The 18,754-nt window shown below is 43.4% G+C and overlaps 1 protein-coding gene across 1 annotated transcript in view; it reads right to left on the reverse strand.

Annotated features, from left to right (window-relative positions):
- Positions 1-271: 271 nt before the first annotated feature.
- kcnk9 (potassium channel, subfamily K, member 9) overlaps positions 272-18,754 on the reverse strand; it is a gene marked incomplete at both ends in the record, with an annotated part of 56,986 nt that continues 38,503 nt past the window's right edge. Inside the window, one exon of the mRNA XM_080836322.1 lies at positions 272-1,329. Within this exon, the coding sequence (XP_080692448.1) occupies positions 272-1,329 (1,058 nt within the window). The remainder of the gene's footprint in view (positions 1,330-18,754) is intronic.

The raw sequence follows: 18,754 nt of genomic DNA on the forward strand, positions 1-18,754 counted from the left end.
TGTAAGCGTGTGTATGTCTGGTTTTATGGCACTAGTATGTATGTGTGTCATATCAGTATTCTATGTAGTGTTGGTGCACGTGCACATTACGGCATCAGAACATTTGTAATTGTATGTGTTGTGCATATGCATGATTGTGTGTGTGTGTGTGTGTGTGTGTGTGTGTGCCTGTTTGCCTTTGTGTGTGTGTGTGTGTGTGTGTGTGTGTTTGTGCATGCACGCAAACTGTGAAAAATAGGAAGGGAGAGCAAAAAAAGAAGCCCGTTGTGCCTCAGATGGACTTGCGTCTCCTCATGAGTTGGTGGTTGTCGGTGAAGCTGTTCAGGCCGGGTGACACGGAGCTCACGGGCGAGGGGAAGAAGCTGCTCTTCAGTCTGCTCGGCGAGATCTCCTCGATGTGGTACGACACGGCGTGAAAGTACTGGTGGTGGAGGTGGTGGTGGTGATGCTGCTTGTGGTGCTGGGAGAGGTGGTGGGGGTTTAGGTGCGAGCTGAAGGAGTTCTGATGCGAGAAGACACCTCCTCCACCACCACCACCTCCTCCTCCTAAACCTCCTCTCCCGACCCCCAACCCGAGCCCACAAGAGCTGCCAAACTCATGCGAGTGGTAATGCATACATGAACACACCGATTGCAAATCACTCACCTCACACCCATCTCCCCCCCCACCTCCTCCAGCTCCGCTTCCCCCTCCGAACCGGTACCTCCCGCCCTGAGGCGGGTGGAGCTGCTCACGCCTCCTCCTCCTCCCCCCTCCCCTCTGCTGCTGCAGCATGGCCTCCTCCTGCACGTGCACCACCATGCTGCTGCGGTTGCCGGCCAGAGACGCGCGCTCCTCGGCATCGCGGCGCTCGTCCTCGCTGTTCATGGTGAGAAAGCGCAGCACCACCAGGTTGAGGAAGGCGCCAATGACCGTCAGGCCCACCAGGATGTACATGAAGCTGAAGGCCACGTAGAGCGGCTTGCGCTGCAGCGCCCGATTTTTCTGCAGCGCCACAAAGTCACCGAAGCCAATGGTGGTGAGCGTGATGAAGCAGTAGTAGTACGACTGGAAGAAGCTCCATTCCTCGTAGTGCGAGAAGGCGGCTGCGCCGATGCACAGCGTGCCGACGCACGAGAAGAAGCCCACCGTCACCATGTTCTCCATGGAGACCTCGGTGATGCGCATGCCGCAGCACTTCTTGATGCGCTTCAGCAAGTACTTGACGAAGGTGTTCATGCGCTCACCCAGGCTCTGGAACATGACCAGCGTCAACGGGATGCCCAGCACCGCGTAGAACATGCAGAAGGCCTTCCCCGCGTCCGTGCCCGGAGCCGCATGGCCGTAACCTAGGTAGGGGAGAGGTAAGGAGAGAGAGAGAGGTGGAGGAGGAGACAGAGAAAAAGAGAGGTGATGGGAGTGAAAAAGAGAGAGAGGTGTAAAGAGGGAGAGATGGTGTGAGATAGAAAGACAGAGGTAAGAGAGAAGGAACAAGAGTTGGAGGGAGAAAGAGAAAATAGTTATAGGGGAGAATAGGAAAGAGAGAGAGAGGGGGATAGAGAGAGATGACAAAAGACAGAGGGAATGAATGAAAAAGAATTGTGGGGAGAAAAGTGTGTGTGAGAGAAGGGGGGAAAGAAAGAGAATGAGAAAGACAGAGAAATGGGCACAGGATAAGAGGATGTGTGAGATGAAACATGAAAAGAGTGAGAATGAAGCAGAGGGAGAGAAAAGATGAAAAAACGTGGTTAGCAAACTCACAATGAGGATCATCCTTACATCCACACCCCAGCCCTCCCCGTCCCGTTGGCCATCTCATCCAGCCACAGCTGGAGCAGGGAGAGTGGGGAGTGAGAAACAGCGAGACAGTGCGAGTGAGCCAGCCAGCAGAAACCCTTTTCAATCACGGCCTCCTCCACCCTTCAATTTCCAAATAATCTGCTGTCTTGGCTTTGTCTCTGAATATGACCAAGCAAAAAACACGCACGCACACACACACACACACACACACACACACATACACACGAACGCACGCTAACACACACAGACACTGAGATGGCCACTGTCCTGCTGCCAAAGTGGGTATTGAGTAAGATCGCAACACAAAAAAATGAGTACTCCCATTAATCTGACTAAGGCACAAAGTTTAGAGTTGTGTGTGTGCGTGTGTGAAGGGTGTGTGTGTCTGTGTGTGTATTCAACTTCATTTTTTGGAATGGCAGAATGAAGATCCTATTGGTCGAGCAGGTCTGGGAAGAGCCAATAAAGCTTTTATCTTAATTAGACATTATCTAAGGGGCCAGGGTAAAGTTGCTGCCTCAGCTCCAGATAACTAGGCCTCTGTAATGCAACCTGTGCTGATATATGTAAAAAAAAGTAATGGGATGTGTCATTAGAATATGTGGGGTGGAATCTTCTTTAGATGAGCAGGCTTGGGCCCTCCTACTTATTCAGATTGAAATAACTATATAATACATGGTAGTCCGTGAATGAAGTACGTTATAAGATTCATTATATAGATATGATTTCAGATACACACGTTCTGTATATGTGCACATATTGGTAAATTAATGGACATTTCACAGATCGCTCAACGGATCTTTCTCCACAAAGTTAACATCCGCCAGTAGGACTTTTAAAGCTGTATTATGAGTTGGTGTGTGTGTGTGTGTGTGTGTAAGTGTGTGTGCACATGTGCAAGTACCCACATCTGTAGATGCATGTTTACGGCGATGTGTGTGGGAGTGCATAAATATGTCTGTATTTGTGTGCCATGTGTGTGTGGGTGTGTGTGTGTGTGTGTGTTTATGTGGAACTATTGATTTTACATCCCCCTGGTAACTGTTCACCTCCTTAAGCATGTGCTTCTGCTTCTATTTTGGACCTGTGCATCGATCGGCAAGCAGCAGGAAATAGATTGTCTTAGCGTGTGTGTGTGTGTGTGTGTCTGTGTGTGTGTGTGTGTGAGAGTGTATGTGTCTGAGTGTGCATGCATGAATTTGGCCAGCACAGATTCACACAAACACACACACACACCCCAGAGACAGGACAGACTTACTATACATATTAATTATTCCACAAGCCACGAGATTAAAAAGAGAAATATGCTTAGGGGTCACAGGGTCATGTTCAGCTCTGGGATCACAACCTCCTACTGTATCAAACAGCACAGGGCCTGCTTTGAATAAAGAAAGCTAGTTATCGTATTCTTGCAATGAAGATTTTGTAAAAGTAAGCACTGGAGAAATATGGCTGACCTCCTCAAGCCAAAAGGATGTTTCGACCTCACGCAGATGAAAATAAATTACTGTGAATGTTTTTCACTGGAACTAAGACAAGAGTAGAATATGGGAAGGGGAATATGATCGATACTACACATTCCTCAAGTTAGTGAAACAGAGTTTCTGCATTATTAAGGCTAAGGGTATAAGGCTATTAGTCTCTAGGTGCTTGTCCGTATGTGTGTGTGTGACAGTCAGGAGTTTTCGTCACACAGTATGACTATCACATGCTGCAGAGAAATGACAATTCGATTTCTTCTGAATGAGTTTTTATCTCACCTATCACAAAAACACATTTACCTAAACCTTCAAAAGCCATGGATGGTGCTCAGCTTACCAGACCGCCATTCAGAACATTTTCAAAGGAGAGACGTTTTTCACAGTGGCAAAGTTCCCTGCTGGCATTAATAAAATAAAATCTAAATTATTAACCCAGACGCCCAATAATCATTGCCCAGGAATTTGAATGAGGCACTGGCTGAGCAAAAGAGAAAAAAAACAATCATTTCATGAGATTGCTCTCTCTGATCCTCCTCGCTGGTTCCATTGCCAAAGACAAAGGCTCTGCTCTGATTCCAGAAACAATCTTTGATTCGGAACAGAGATCTATTGGGCCCCTATTGTGGCCATTCCCCCTTATGGTCTTCAGGAGTCGCTGGCAAATGTTACTTCAAGATCCTGAGAGACCGTGCTGTATAAGAAGCCAGGTTATGTTTTTGTAAAGAATTTTCCACTTGGAAGGAAGTGAATTAACTGGTGAGGAAAATTACTTTTTTGACAAGAGGGGAGATCTTCAAGGACACCATCAATCTTCACTTAAAAAAAGACAGAGGGACAGAATAATCTGTGGATATCACATTACTATCATTTTATTCTGACAGAATAAAGTACATGAAGGCTTTAACAGCGTAAAATATGAACTCTGGCAGGAGAGTGCTAGCTTGCTCTTAAAGCCATCTTTCGATCCCATTCCATTTCATTTCCTCTGCTCTCTCTCCATCCACTCTTGTGACCTATGCACCTCTTGCATGCAGTAAATGCTATCCCATTAGAAGGCACTGGTTTGAGCAAGCAGCTATTCATGTCGAGATACAGGGTTGAACCAGGTCTACAAGTAGTTATATTTGACCCCCCCCCCCCCCCTTAAGTAATACTGAGGGTTTGAGGGGCTGTCATGACAAAATGGAATGTCACTCAGGATGGTGGCAGGGTCTCCCTCAAGAGTAGCTATGAAAGGGGCATTTCTGGGAGTGCTCTTGTCTGGAACTGTAGAGCATGTCTAGGGTGCAATTCTACCCCCTTTGGTCCTGGTCATTTAACCATGGGTTTGTGGATTTCTTTAAGGGTCACAAAACACGTGTGGTGGCTTTTGGCACAACCAAAACAAACAGGAGGTCTGCGGGATTTTGTGTCCAGGAATTATGGAGAGGCCTTACAGACTCGACAGCCTGTGAGAAGAGACCATTTACAAATTAATGTGCATTTGTTCAAGCATGTCTACCACAATAATGGACGTTGAAAATAGCATGCAATGCCCTACAGCCTTAGAATTTAAAAGACAGAGAGAATTTGTGTGTGTGTGTGTGTGTGTGTGTGTGTGTGTGTGCGTGTGCGTGTGCGTGTGCGTGTGCGAGTGTGTGTGGGTGTGTGTGTGCGTTTATACATACATCACGCAAATGGATTCACAATAAGTTCTGCCTCAGTGTCTGTGTTTGTTCCTGCACACACATAAGTCTCGTGCTTGGAGAGCATAAGAGGGAAGCATGCATGGCATGAGAGGGTGTGTGTGTGGGGGGGGCTGTGTTTGGGTATGTGTGTGTGTGCGTGTGTGTTTATCACTTAGCACACATGCGTGAAGCCATGCATATTGTAAGATAAAATCAGTTCAGTATAGGGTTATTAGGCAGCATAGGTTTCATCTCTAAACTGTTTTTCAGAGACCAGAGTGAAAACAGGCCTGGTAAGGTCAGGTCACTAGCTACAGATTCTCTAGCAGGCCTGGACAGGAGAATGTGGCCTATGATACATAGTATGTCTCTAGAGAGATAAGATGGTCAGCTAGGCTGTGAGAAACAGAGGTGCAGGGCCTTCACACGTAAATTGTCCTCTTGCTGAAAAACAAACAGATAAACCATGTCATAGATCCCATGACACCACCTGTTACCAGGAGGGGCCCACGAAATGACATCAGTGTGAAATGGACTATAAGAATTGTTGTTTCTTTAGGACAGATCAGAACTCCGGAGTCTCCGGTTGTGTTTACTGGATGCAATTGTCTTGTGAACTCAACTGTATTTGTGCTGCAACTTATCAAGTAAAGCTCTTACCTTGTTACAACAAAACCTTCGTGCTGGCGTACTTCACCGGGTCCTGAACTAAACGCATAGTGTAAGAAATAATTATCTTACAGCTGGTCGACCCCGAGCGTGAGGACCGCCGTGAGGGCGCGCAGCTTCCCTGCCTGCGGCATGTGGCTGGCACAGGAGGGACCGTGGAATTCGATTTGACAGTCAAAAAGGCATGCCTATATATAACTAAAAGGTAAGGACAGCCTATTTAACTAAATGTCCATAGTTAAGATATCATTCATAGTTAGTTTTTGACTGTCAGAGCTGAATAACACGGGCGAAGTACAAGAGAGTGACTATATGATATTTTGTGGCACAAAGAACCTGCATGACTACATTGCTGTGTTGTGGTTTTTAACAGAACAAGTGCACATTGATTGGCTTTGTGTGTTCTTATTGTGAAGACAGACACAGTAGAATTGTTGGCATTGCATTGGAGTGAGTGAGTGAGTGAGTGAGTGAAGTGTTACATACTGAGACGTCAGTGAGGCTTTGTGCACGAGAGGGCCGCATAGGCCGCACGCCTAGAAAGTGAATTGAGAGACTGCTTGGTCAGTGAGTCAGTGGCAATTTGCGGTGGAGCACTGGTACAGGTAAAATTATATCACCGGTGATATAACTGTAGCAGCCCAGCACGCAAACCCTCTGACAAGACCTGATCTGAAGACGACAGTCTCGCTAGAATACGGTTGCATACACCGTAGCGCCTTCTTATTAACAGGCGGTAGTCATTGTGTAGAATACGGTTGCATACACCGTAGCGTCTTCTTATTAACAGACGGTAGTCGGTAGAATAAGGTTGCATACACCTTAGCGCTTTCTCTTTTACAAGCGGTTTTCATTGTGGAGAATACAGTTGTTTACAGCTTATTTTCTGAATTTTTATGTGGGTGGGTGTAGGACTATGGCGGAATTACACCCACAGCTGTTGTGTTTTGCATTTATTGCATTTATTCCCTGTATAAATTCAGGGAAAGGAGGGAATGTTATAAGATCATAACCAGTTCCGATAAACAACACGAGGGGAGGTAAAAGATATCATTCATAGTCTGGAGAAATTTGTGAATGAATATAGAAAAGCCACGAACAAACGGTGGTAAATATAGAATAATCAAACCATTCTCTGATTGGTGGAGCGACACTTTAAGGCACTACCCTGGTGAAGGAGGAGTTAAAATAATACCTGTAACACCACAAAACAGAAAATTCTAGGAGGGCTTATAGTAGGACTAAGTCATGGCAGACCAAGAGAAAGATTTCAGAATTATAGGGCCAAACAGTCATTTTGGGGACTACACTGTGGTACAATGTGGTAAAGGAGGGAAGAAGATTGAAATGGCTTCAGCCACAACTGTGGTAGTAGTTACGACACAACCCACCGCCTCACAGGTGCATGATGCATCCCAGGCACAGCAGATACCACCATGGGAGAGGAGAGACATGAGTGGTGTCCAATGCTTCTTATGCGGAGCTAATGGACATTACGCACGAAACTGCGAGCAGTCCATCAGCCCTAGAACGTGGGGTGAGTGCATGCCACTTATGTTAGGAGCGCAGGGTGATAACAGAGGGAGGTATAGGGGATCAGAAAGGGGAAAGGACGAAGGCGAAATGAACAAAGTTGAAGAAGAGGTGGAAGTTCAGAGAAAAAGAGGGTGACAGTCTGTAAAATAGATGCAGACGATGGACTGCATTTTTCATCGCAGCCTGATAGAGGAAATATAAGGGGATTGTGATAATAAAGACAATACTGCTTAAATAAAATAATACAAGTGCATAACGATTTGAGGATGAGGAGTTTGGCCTGATCAACCAAAAGTCTCTATCCAATGATTGAAATTGCCTAATAAAGCCGCAGGGGAGAGGTTGCGGAGCTAAAAGATGTATGTTTTCCAACACTGGACGCATACAGAAACTGTGATGATAACGGGAGTTCGTAACATGCACTGGGGAATTTCGTTTTTAAATGTAAAGTTATAAAAATGTTTAATCAAAAGCTAGGCAATTAAAAAGGGAATTGGTGCTTGAAATACATGTTAATGAAGAACAAAATTGTCACAAGAAATAGTCAGCCTCAGAGCACATTGAACAATGAAACTGTGACAGGGGCAACAATGTTAAAGTTAAAGGTAGTGGGGAAAACAAACAAATTATAGCATGGGTTAACATTGCCCAATAGTTGATTGTATAACAACGTGATATTGCTAACAAACAAACCTTTATTTCTTTTTAGGAACAAGCCATTGTGATTGAGTGTAAAGAAAAAACCTGGCTGTAACCAACTGGTCTATGCTAGATGGACAGAGACAGAGACCCTTAGGGGGAGAAAAATTCTCACACACGCGCTGCTGTACTAGAGAGAGGAGGGGCCAGGCCCACACTCATCAAGCTCTTTCTGAACAATGACACACTCACAAGAGCAGCCACACACACACCCCCACCTTGGGAGAGTGGTGTTAGAAGCACCACATACACATCCCAGCTGTGCCTTTAGGACCGATGCACTAAGCAAACACACTCACACACATAGGGGGAGTTTATACAACCTACTACCTCACGATTTGAGTTAAGATTCTGAACCCACAAATAATTATATGAAGTATACAATGCGTTAAGTGGATGCTACACAGTAGCCTATACATTGTACCAGCAACCTAAAGCTGACTTAAAGAGGGAACGGGTAACTGTTTTTTGTTTTGTCTTGTCTTGTCTTGTCTTGTTTGTGATTTTATGTTTTTCTACACATTAACAACATTATCAACAAGAAACTAACTACCTCTATTTTTGCCCTAAAAATAGCTGAATGAGCCACTTGGAAACACCAAAGCCATTGTAAGATGGGCCAAGGCTAAACTTCTGATGGGTGGGTAAGAATGGAATGCAGACACAGTGTAGGAGGGTTATGAAAGGAGGGTGAATGTAAGATAAGAGGAGAACTGAGACAGAAAAACACAGGGAGACATGAAAATTTGACAACTAGAACAGACACGAAAGAAAGTTAAACAGAGTAATTATAATGGGGTCAGGGTTCACAGGAGGATTTATGGGAAGCAGGTATAGCAGTGGTCTGAGATGAAATGAAGGGGGGGATATAGATAGCAGGATATAGCATGGCTATTACATACGAACTAGAGCTTGTCTGCAAACATGAGAATGAGACCCCTTGTTAACCCTAGGCCCTAAGATACCAGATGCTATGATGGTGGCTCAAATGCTGAGTCACCTCAAAATGGCATTGAATGAAATGTTTAACCAAGGAGAGGAGGATGTGTTGGATAATAATCTTTTACAGGACAAAGAGTGGCGGAGTGATGATGAACCAATGGAGGAGATGTTGGAGGCTCAATCAGATTTGTTAGAATGGAAGAGTAGACAGTCCAGAGGGAAGGGGACATGCTGCTAGCTTAAATGTGCTGCTCATATTGCTTCATGTGCTAGGATTTGTGGTAGGATGTATTTGGGTATGTCTTTGTGGGTGTTTTCTTCTATCCCTCTATTATGTTTACCAGTTAATAAAGTTAATATATCGTAATCTGTGATTATAAATGTATTCCTTTAGTCTGTGATTAAAAATGTATTCCTTAGTTAAAAATGTGTTCCTTTAGTATAACATTGTGTGTATTATAAGTCGATCACATAGTCCTATATCCATTCATAGTGAAATTCAAGTGTGGGGTTTTTTATTTTTCATAAGAATAGGTGTTTAGACACGGAAAAGTTGCGCCTCGAGGGTGACCTCTCGTGAAAAGCATCGGCAATTCCACTGAGCCTATGGTGGAATGGATAATCTGTTAGGGGGGCAGAGAAATCCCGATGGCGAGGTAGCACTTCATGTGTACATTGCTTACGCTGTGCTAGTGGCTTAAGAGGGTGTTTTGATAGTAATTGTATAACGTAAAGAACAACACCCCAAAAAATGTAACCTGGCTTCTTAGTGCTTTTGCTTGATGTGGTGTTGACCTCATAAATGAGGTCAAAGGAGGGAATGTAAGATAAAATCAGTTCAGTATAGGGTTATTAGGCAGCATAGGTTTCATCTCTAAACTGTTTTTCAGAGACCAGAGTGAAAACAGGCCTGGTAAGGTCAGGTCACTAGCTACAGATTCTCTAGCAGGCCTGGACAGGAGAATGTGGCCTATGATACATAGTATGTCTCTAGAGAGATAAGATGGTCAGCTAGGCTGTGAGAAACAGAGGTGCAGGGCCTTCACACGTAAATTGTCCTCTTGCTGAAAAACAAACAGATAAACCATGTCATAGATCCCATGACACCACCTGTTACCAGGAGGGGCCCACGAAATGACATCAGTGTGAAATGGACTATAAGAATTGTTGTTTCTTTAGGACAGATCAGAACTCCGGAGTCTCCGGTTGTGTTTACTGGATGCAATTGTCTTGTGAACTCAACTGTATTTGTGCTGCAACTTATCAAGTAAAGCTCTTACCTTGTTACAACAAAACCTTCGTGCTGGCGTACTTCACCGGGTCCTGAACTAAACGCATAGTGTAAGAAATAATTATCTTACAGCATGCCCGAGGAAATGAAGATGGTAGGTAAAACTGTGGGAGATTTATTTATGCTGTTTACACTGAGCTCTGCAAATGTGTGATATCCAGAGGAGGGAGAGAGGGATAGAAAGAGAGGAGAAAGATGAACGCACAGGAGCGCACCAACAGTGAGTGGGCTGGTGCTGATGTGGTCACACTTCATGGGCAGTATAATGTGGCAGATTTACTACACAGATGGCACCGTGCATTTTAGGACAGAAAAAAAAACAGAAAGTTCTACCTGGGTTCTTCAAACGGAAAAAGGTTCTACACACAAAATAACTATTTTGTTGGTGAGATGGTTCCTTGTTCTTTGAGTGTCTAAATGTTTTTCTGCTGCTGAAGAATGCAATGGAGGTAATAACCAAATAACCCACTGTATGCTTTGACTAAAATTCTCTTATCTGTATAGACACACACACACACACACACACACACACACACACACACACACACACTCACACACACACACATATACACACACACACACACACACACACACATATGCACAAACACACATCACAGGTTTCAGGATTGCACCCTTGTTAAAGGAGAACAAGTTTGATAGTTTGACATACACAGGTTTTACATTAGCAAGGAGAACCCCATTAGCAGTATGCTAATAGTATTCTACAGCATAGCAACACCAATCATCTTATTCTCGATATCGTAGCAATATCGACATCTGACTGAGCAAGTGACATTATAACTCATCCCCCCCACTGTTGTTGGAGAGTTTGCCATTTATTCATATGTTACTGATGCGCAAAATAGGTCAGGATGAAAAAGAAAGCTTTACTTGCCCTTAGGGAAATATAGCCCCCTCTCTCTCTCTCTCTCTCTCTCTCTCTCATTCTGCCTCGTCCCCCCCCCCCCTCACTCTTTCTCTCTCAGTCTGAGATATTGTGATAAGCAAGCGATAAACGAAGCGCACTGCTGTAAACAGAATCTTAACTTCTGCTTGAGTGGACTCATTACTGACTCATCACAGGCTGGTGTTTATGGGGCAATTACTCCGTTTGCAAAAAATCTAAATTATCCTCTTCCCCAAATGTTTCCAGAGGCTGTAAATTTCATTTTCGTGATAAACTATGACAGACACATTAACTCATCCCCCACTGTTTGCTGACTGTGCTCTTTATGATGCATGACATCATGGGGCCTGGAAAACCCGAAGCCACGACAACATTGTGGCAAAGAAAAAATCCACTCTAAAAATATATTGTTTCTTTCAGTTACTAGCACCAAGTAAGAGAGAAATTATCTAGTGATGGGGCTAAACCACCCTGTTTATTTCACTCATTATTTATTAATTAATTTAATTTTGAGTCTAGCTTAAGTAGAAAAGTCATGGCAAATGGAAGGGCTTCCCATTGGGCCTCATTTATAAAACGTTGCGTAAAAGCCATCCTACATTTTGTCTAAGACATTTCCTGAAATGAGCGTAAGTGAGATCCACAGAAACGAACGTACACACAAAAAAACACGTGTACGCCAATCCTTCGGTTATAAATCACAAATGGTCGTGAAATTGTGCGCAACTGAATCTCCGCCCTAAACACGCCCCTATTTAATCTAATCAGCATATTATCAATGCACAAACAGAGCGCATCCTCAATGCACAAACTCTCTGTGACAGTGGCAAGCAAGAAAGAAACATGTAAACAGAAGAATTAAAGTGAGGCTGACATCGATGTTCTGCTGATGGAAGAGCAGATGCGGGCCAAAACATCGTTAGAAAGCCTGTCTGGTGGCGTAATGGCAAAAGCAAAGTATGTGACATGTAAAGGCACGTCTCCGAAGCACCAGCGGCCGCAACTGTCGCACGAGCAGCACCAGAAGGTGCATCTGCGGCAGCAGCACCTGCTGCTCCAGCATCGGAGCCTCGCCGGCCATCGCCACCTTTCCTTAGGCATGCCTTTACTGTGCTCCACTACCAACCGCGCACGGGCATGTGCTGTATTAAAGTGGTCTTCCTAGGCTGTTTGAGTGTGCGCAATCTGGATGAAAATACATTGGGAACCCTGTTTTACGCAGGAAATCCTCTTTCACATTTTGCTGTTCCTGGGCACTGTATGGAAATCTAATACATTACGGCATATAAAGGGATAATACTGCGAAGAACATCGGGCAAAATTCTGCTAAATGAATTCCAATTTCTCATCGGAACGTTCCTGTAGCCAGGAATCCAAGAACAGACAAAACCTGAACGTGTATGGCCTGGTTGCATCTGGTGCGCCTCTGTAGACGAGAGGCTATTTGGGCACCACGCTCTCGGCAAGATGTACCTACTTATCAGCCATACATCATCCTGTGTCGAAAAAAACCTTTATCTCCTTATTGCGCAGTTGGCAATATCCCCTAACAACGCCAATGCAGCCATATCTCCTACTGAAAATGTAGCCACTATTAGTCTTTCTATAGGCTATACTAGATTGAGCGAAATGTTTTACACTTGTGAAATTAAAACGGAATACCTATTAGACGTGAATCTCATTCATGTGTGAATTGTTCTAATACTTTAATTGATTTTATTGAGCGAAACATTAGCCCTAATGGTGACGGTGGTGCTGACGAGGATGATGATGAAACTCAGTTCTGAATTCCTGCAGTACTCCAGTATTGCCACAAGGAAATGTACTTACACGAACTAAAACCAGACGTAGAGATACGTCCTTTTCTACGTCTAAGACGGTTTTTATAAATCTGTACTTAGACGTGGATTTGATCGCACGCACAGTCTAAGATCAATTCTGTGCGTAAGTACGTTTTATAAATGAGGCCCAAAGTCTTATCAAAAGACCAATTTCTTCTGCAGTGACTTCATATTTACATGGAACATTCCATCTACTCTCTTACACTATTTAGACTTTGGGTTTCTCTCTGGGTTTTTTTTTTTTTCAAATAGTAATTACAGAAACTGAAAACAAGCAACATGCTGCAATTACAGTAAGCACCAACAAGTGGTTCCGCCGATTTTTAAGGATAATGGAAAGAGATGTAATACAACAAACATAGTTTTCACTCACTTCATATCACAAATGTCTTCACATTGCTTTGACACAAACCTTTTATTGCTACATCAGTTCCTATCACCTCTTTCTAATGCTGTTGATGACAATGATCTAAACCCTTTTTCTCATCACCAGAACATAAGGGCTCTGTGTGAAAAGATTTGATTTTCAAAGAGAACTGCACAATTCTATTTTGCCCACTGGGTTTACAGGCACACAGAGAATAATTACTAGAAAAGAATGGGAGCTTAAGTAGTCCTTGTTGCTCAGCAATCGAATGATGTCAGTAACTACATCCCCTACACCCAAAGTCAATTTTAATTAAAATAGATACAGTATAACTCCCCCGAAGGTATTAGCACTGTTCATTTTGTTCATTTTGTATTTATTCATTGGGCACATTTACCCAATTCAATTTTTTATTTCAAAGAGCTGTCAACGCCTGTTCTCTCTCGTTTAGTGGTGAACGTCTTTTTTTTTTTTTTTGACTTGCACTATCCCAGGCAAATCTGCAACTCCACTCCTCTCCGTCCCTGAACAATGGAAACGTCTAGCTTAATGCTGAGTTGTGTCTTTGCCAAAATTCCTCAGCGGCACCCCAGGCCTCCATCTCCATTCTTTCCCATTAATTTGGCTGGCTAATTAATATTGATTTTCATGGCTCTCATCATTTCTGTGGAGTAATTATGCTTTAATGAATAATATTGGCATAGGTGATTAATTGGACAAAGGCATTTGATTTTTGCCACTCCATGACAATGAGGAAAGACTCGGTCGCGCTCCCCCCTCCATTCCAAGCACAACAGCTGACCAACCATGTTAAACTATCTTCATTATTAGCTTCAAATGAACATGCATACATTAATACGCAGTCATGATCTCATACAGAGAGTAGTTATTGTGAGAAAGCTGCAGCGTACGAGAGTGGTACTAGGTTAAACTCCCAGACAAGCCCCCATTAATGTTACAATCCCGGCTCATGGCCTGCAACGTAAAACGAAGATGTACGCCAGAGTTTACCAAAAAAATAGGTATTTATTTAAATGAATAAATCACCTATATAAAATCCAGGGGACAAACATAGAGCAGACATGACAGCACGGTGAGCACCAGCAGTATAGGAGGGTGGTGAGAGTGCAGGCCTAATGGCATAGCTTTCTACAATCACTGAAATGAAACCTGTTGCACTGCCTGTGCCAGGCCAATGGTGCAGAGGGCTGTCTGTCCACTGCTTCTCTTGCATTTAGCACGTTTTAAAAAGTAGACATCATATCAAGATTGACCCTAAAAAAATGAAAAGATAACATTGATAGACAAAGATAACGTCAAGACGGAATGACTTTATGCGGCCAGGCACAGACGCAGCTCAAGGGTCACCATGTGTTTGGAGGAACGGAATTACTACACCCCTGAAACGCATTGGGGAAGGCAGAGGTCCACTGAACACAGATCATAATGTTTTATCTATTTCAAAGATGAACATGGGCTTCACATTACAATGAATGTACTAGTAATTGTTAGTGTCACATCAAACACATTCAAACACACACACACACAAACACACACACACACACACACACAGTCACATTGTGTCCACAGCATATACAGGGTATACCCAACCTCCCCCATACATTAAAAAGCACTTCCCTGTATGTTATTTAAAGACATTACGTAGCTTTAGAGGCTCAAGATGATTATAGATTGTAGGACATTCATAATTGGTGTCCTTCAAAGAAAGTAAGATGCAGTCTTCTAATAACTACATTACTGTCTCTGCTCATGTCTTCCGTCATGTCTTTTTCTGTCTTGTTCTTTTTCTCTCTCACTCTTTCTCTCTCTCGCCCTCTATTTCTGTCATGACGACAGTGGCACATTCTAGAGCTTTCAGGGGAGGGCCACTTTGTTTTCCAGGTACACGTTTCTAGACAGATAGTGTTCACTTGAGAAAATAATATATTTTTCCGTTGTCAAGGGAACCGACACAGCAGTTCAGTGGAAAACAGGGAGTTCATTAACATACGGTGTAACATTTATTGATTGTGAAATTCATACATGAATTTAAAAAAAAGTAAAGTACACACACTGCACAAATTTTAAAGACGCTGCTTCATTCAAAATCCCCATTGCAGCAATGACTCATTCAAAAATCCCCACTTTAATGAATATTTCAGCATGGCTTGCCACAGGGTTATCTTAACCTTTCCAAACTGTCTACAGCGAGGCTTCCCTGTGCCTCCTTGATGCAGGGAGAAGCTTTTTCATGAGGAGCATACTCAGAATGGCAAATATTTTGGGTGTCTAACAATTTTGCCCATCACAAAACTCCTCCTTAATATGTGTTGAGTATGGCCAAGAGTTTAACATGTGTTGAGTATGGCCAAGAGTTTAACATGTGTTGAGTATGGCCAATAATTTAACACATGTTGAGCATGGCCAAGAGTTTAACATGTGTTAAGTAACGTGTGTTGAGTATGGCCAAGAGTTTAACATGTGTTGGGTTATATGTGTTGAGTAAGGCCTAGAGTTTAATGTGTGCAGAGCATGTCCATGACTGTAATGTATGTGTTTAGTGTTGAGTCTGGTGTAGAGTGTAGTGTGTGTTTAGTGTTGAGTCTGGCCTAGAGCAGGGCAAATGCAAAAGGGGTCTATCTTCCACAGATCAGTAAAGCCCCTCACTCATATGAGACAACACAAAACTGATTTGCTAAACTGCAAGGACAACAGTATCAAGTGTGCAGCAACAACTGTGGACTGAAGCAACTTTTGACTTTTCCTGATTCATCAAGGTCTGAACCACTGATTGAAGTGGGAGATCAAAACAGTGTTGTTGCCAGTAGCAAAGAAATAACAGAAACCACCAACCAACATTTCCCCCCTCTTTCTCCCTCTACCTCCATCTTTCCCCCCTCTCTCTTTCTCTTTCTCTCGCTCTAAGAGGTTAATTACTCCACAATTGCTGCCCACTGTCTTATGCAGACGGCTTTGAGCTCTGAGGTTAATCCACCTCCAATTATTTCAGCAGCGTCAGACTGAAGGGGTTCAGCGTTAATTGCCAGTGGCCAGGCATTTTAATGAAGGCTGATCCGGCGTGAGAATGGGCCACAGTGCAAACCTTGTGTGCCCATTTGGTACCAGCTGCCTGGCACAGTCTGTCTGGTGTCTACACACAAGTGAGGTCTCTGTCCTCTACCCCCCTTTGGGATCCCTTTACAGTCAAGTGTTTCTTATTTATCCAAGAATCATTCTGTCTGTTTGATTTGGATATCTGTTTGTGGAGTAGGCGTATACACACAGACACCCCCACACACAAACACACACTCTCACTCTCTCTCTCACACATAGACACACACACACACAGACACACACACACAGACACACACACACTCTCTATCTCTCTTACATACACACAGACACACACACTTTGTATCTCACGCACAGAGACAGACACACACATACGCTTTCTCTCTCACACACAGACACACACAGACTTTCTATCTCACGCACACAGACCCACAAACACTCTCACGCACAAGCACACATACACACATACACACACACACACACACAGTCAGACACACAAATCCAGACTGCTGTTACACTGAAAATAACAGATCAGCCAAAGAGCATGAATGGCTCTCCTGAGATTGACTGTGCAGATAAAATGTTTTTATGTGTAGGCCTGACAGACTGCTAAAAAAGCTTTCGACTTCAAAATATTTTCAAAAGGAGCTTCAGGGACCACCATAAGAATGAAATCCCTTCTCAAAATCAATGCAACAGGATTCAAAAGCTTCAACCACAGTCTGATAGACTCTTTCCTACCAGCGTCTGAAAGGGTAACCTGAAAAGCAGGTGTGTTAAAAAATGACCACACGCTGCCATTAAGGATGTTCAGCTTAAGTGTCATGAAACCATTGCCAAACTCATAACAGGTTCACACGTAATGAATATGACATTCAGGCTTTTTGGACCGTTAGAGCAAGTACTAAACTTTATAGATAAGTCAGGACTGTCAAGGTAAAGTAGAGATGAAACACACCAACAGGTCTGACTGTAGCTAGAGTCCTTCCTCATTGGACAAAAGGTCCGGGTCAAACAGTGGATGCACACTGTTCTGTACCTACAGAAATGACCAGGGCATTAATTGTTCTCTGTCTAATTTAATGGGCATTGGTTGAAATACTTCCTTGTTCCTGGAAGGAAAAGCGGACAGGAGGAAATCGATAATTTTGGCCTGAGCATGACCCAAACGCGATCAGATTTGCTGGAGATTATAAAACATAACAGCACTACCAGCGGCTCGGCCTAGGGCACAGAGCTGGTGATGGAGCTTTCTCACACTGTCTGTCTGCTTGACTAACACATCAGAAGTCCACTCTAGACCTCAGGCTTTAAAGGGGAGATCAGTTCCTAAAAGCGTGTGATTTCTGACATGAAAGTCTTAATAAGAAGAAAAACAGTGTGAAAAACAGGAAGTGTTATACAAACAAATGTCCTTTTATTTTTATTTGTTATATTTGTTATGTTCCTTTTTTTTTACCCATTGATTTCTGGGAATCATGAATGCTTTCTTATTTCTTGGCTCTCCTCTTGGGTAAGAAAACATTTTACGAGTGGTTAAGAGCACAAGAAAACAAACACATCTTTTTTCACAGACCACAAATGTATTGTCCAATGCAAGGGAAAATTTGTTTTAAATTTGGGGAACATTAAAATAGCATGAATATCATATAATCAAATTTGTGTTATTACATGTTTTAGATTATAATTAGATAATTACATTTGCGGGCTAAATAAATACTATTGGTCCATTGATCCAAGTTAAGAATATAAAAACCCTTGTGTGATATTGTGTGCTTTCAGCTTTGGAATGGCTTAGGTACTCTTGTTAGCTGCTTTGGCCACCCAGGCCTGACACATGGGAAGATGTCTTTCTACATTGCGTGGGCATGTGCCAGAGCACAACAAACAATTGTCCACATGCCTCCAATTTATAATCAAGTGGGATTCATCATTTAGCACACTAGGGTGAAAGCAGACTTGGTGCATCTGGAGTCGACTTTTGACTCTTATTTTGTCTCTTGCCAGAAAAATAAGGGACATTTAAAAGAATGGTCCCGCACGAGGCGAAGGTTTGCTGATTTTGGTTAACCACTGGTTTCCAAATCATAGGCTTTGACTGTGTTGATGGTAACCTGTTGCTACTGGTAAAGCTGGTACACAAAGTTTCTCTCTCTCTCTTTCTCTCTCTCTCACACACACACACACACACACACACACACACACACACACACACACACAAACCAACATTTCGGCTAATCATGCAAGATCAGGTCTTGGCAGAGATTTGCTGCATTGGGTTGCCATTAGTTTCCCACTGGGCTGGGCATTATTGGATGGCAGACACGTACCCGACAGGCCTTCGCACCCTCCACAGGCAGATATGGTCTGATGAGTGACCTCCACCCACGGGGAGAAAGGAGGAAAGAACAGGAGAAACAGCTGTGACTCTGGGGAACACTTCCAGACTGATTTGAGAGGCCGGTTTGTTCATTTCCATATGGCACACATGCTGAGAATTCA

This window comes from Sprattus sprattus, assembly GCF_963457725.1.
Source record: "Sprattus sprattus genome assembly, chromosome: 4".
NCBI classification, from domain to species: domain Eukaryota; kingdom Metazoa; phylum Chordata; class Actinopteri; order Clupeiformes; family Clupeidae; genus Sprattus; species Sprattus sprattus.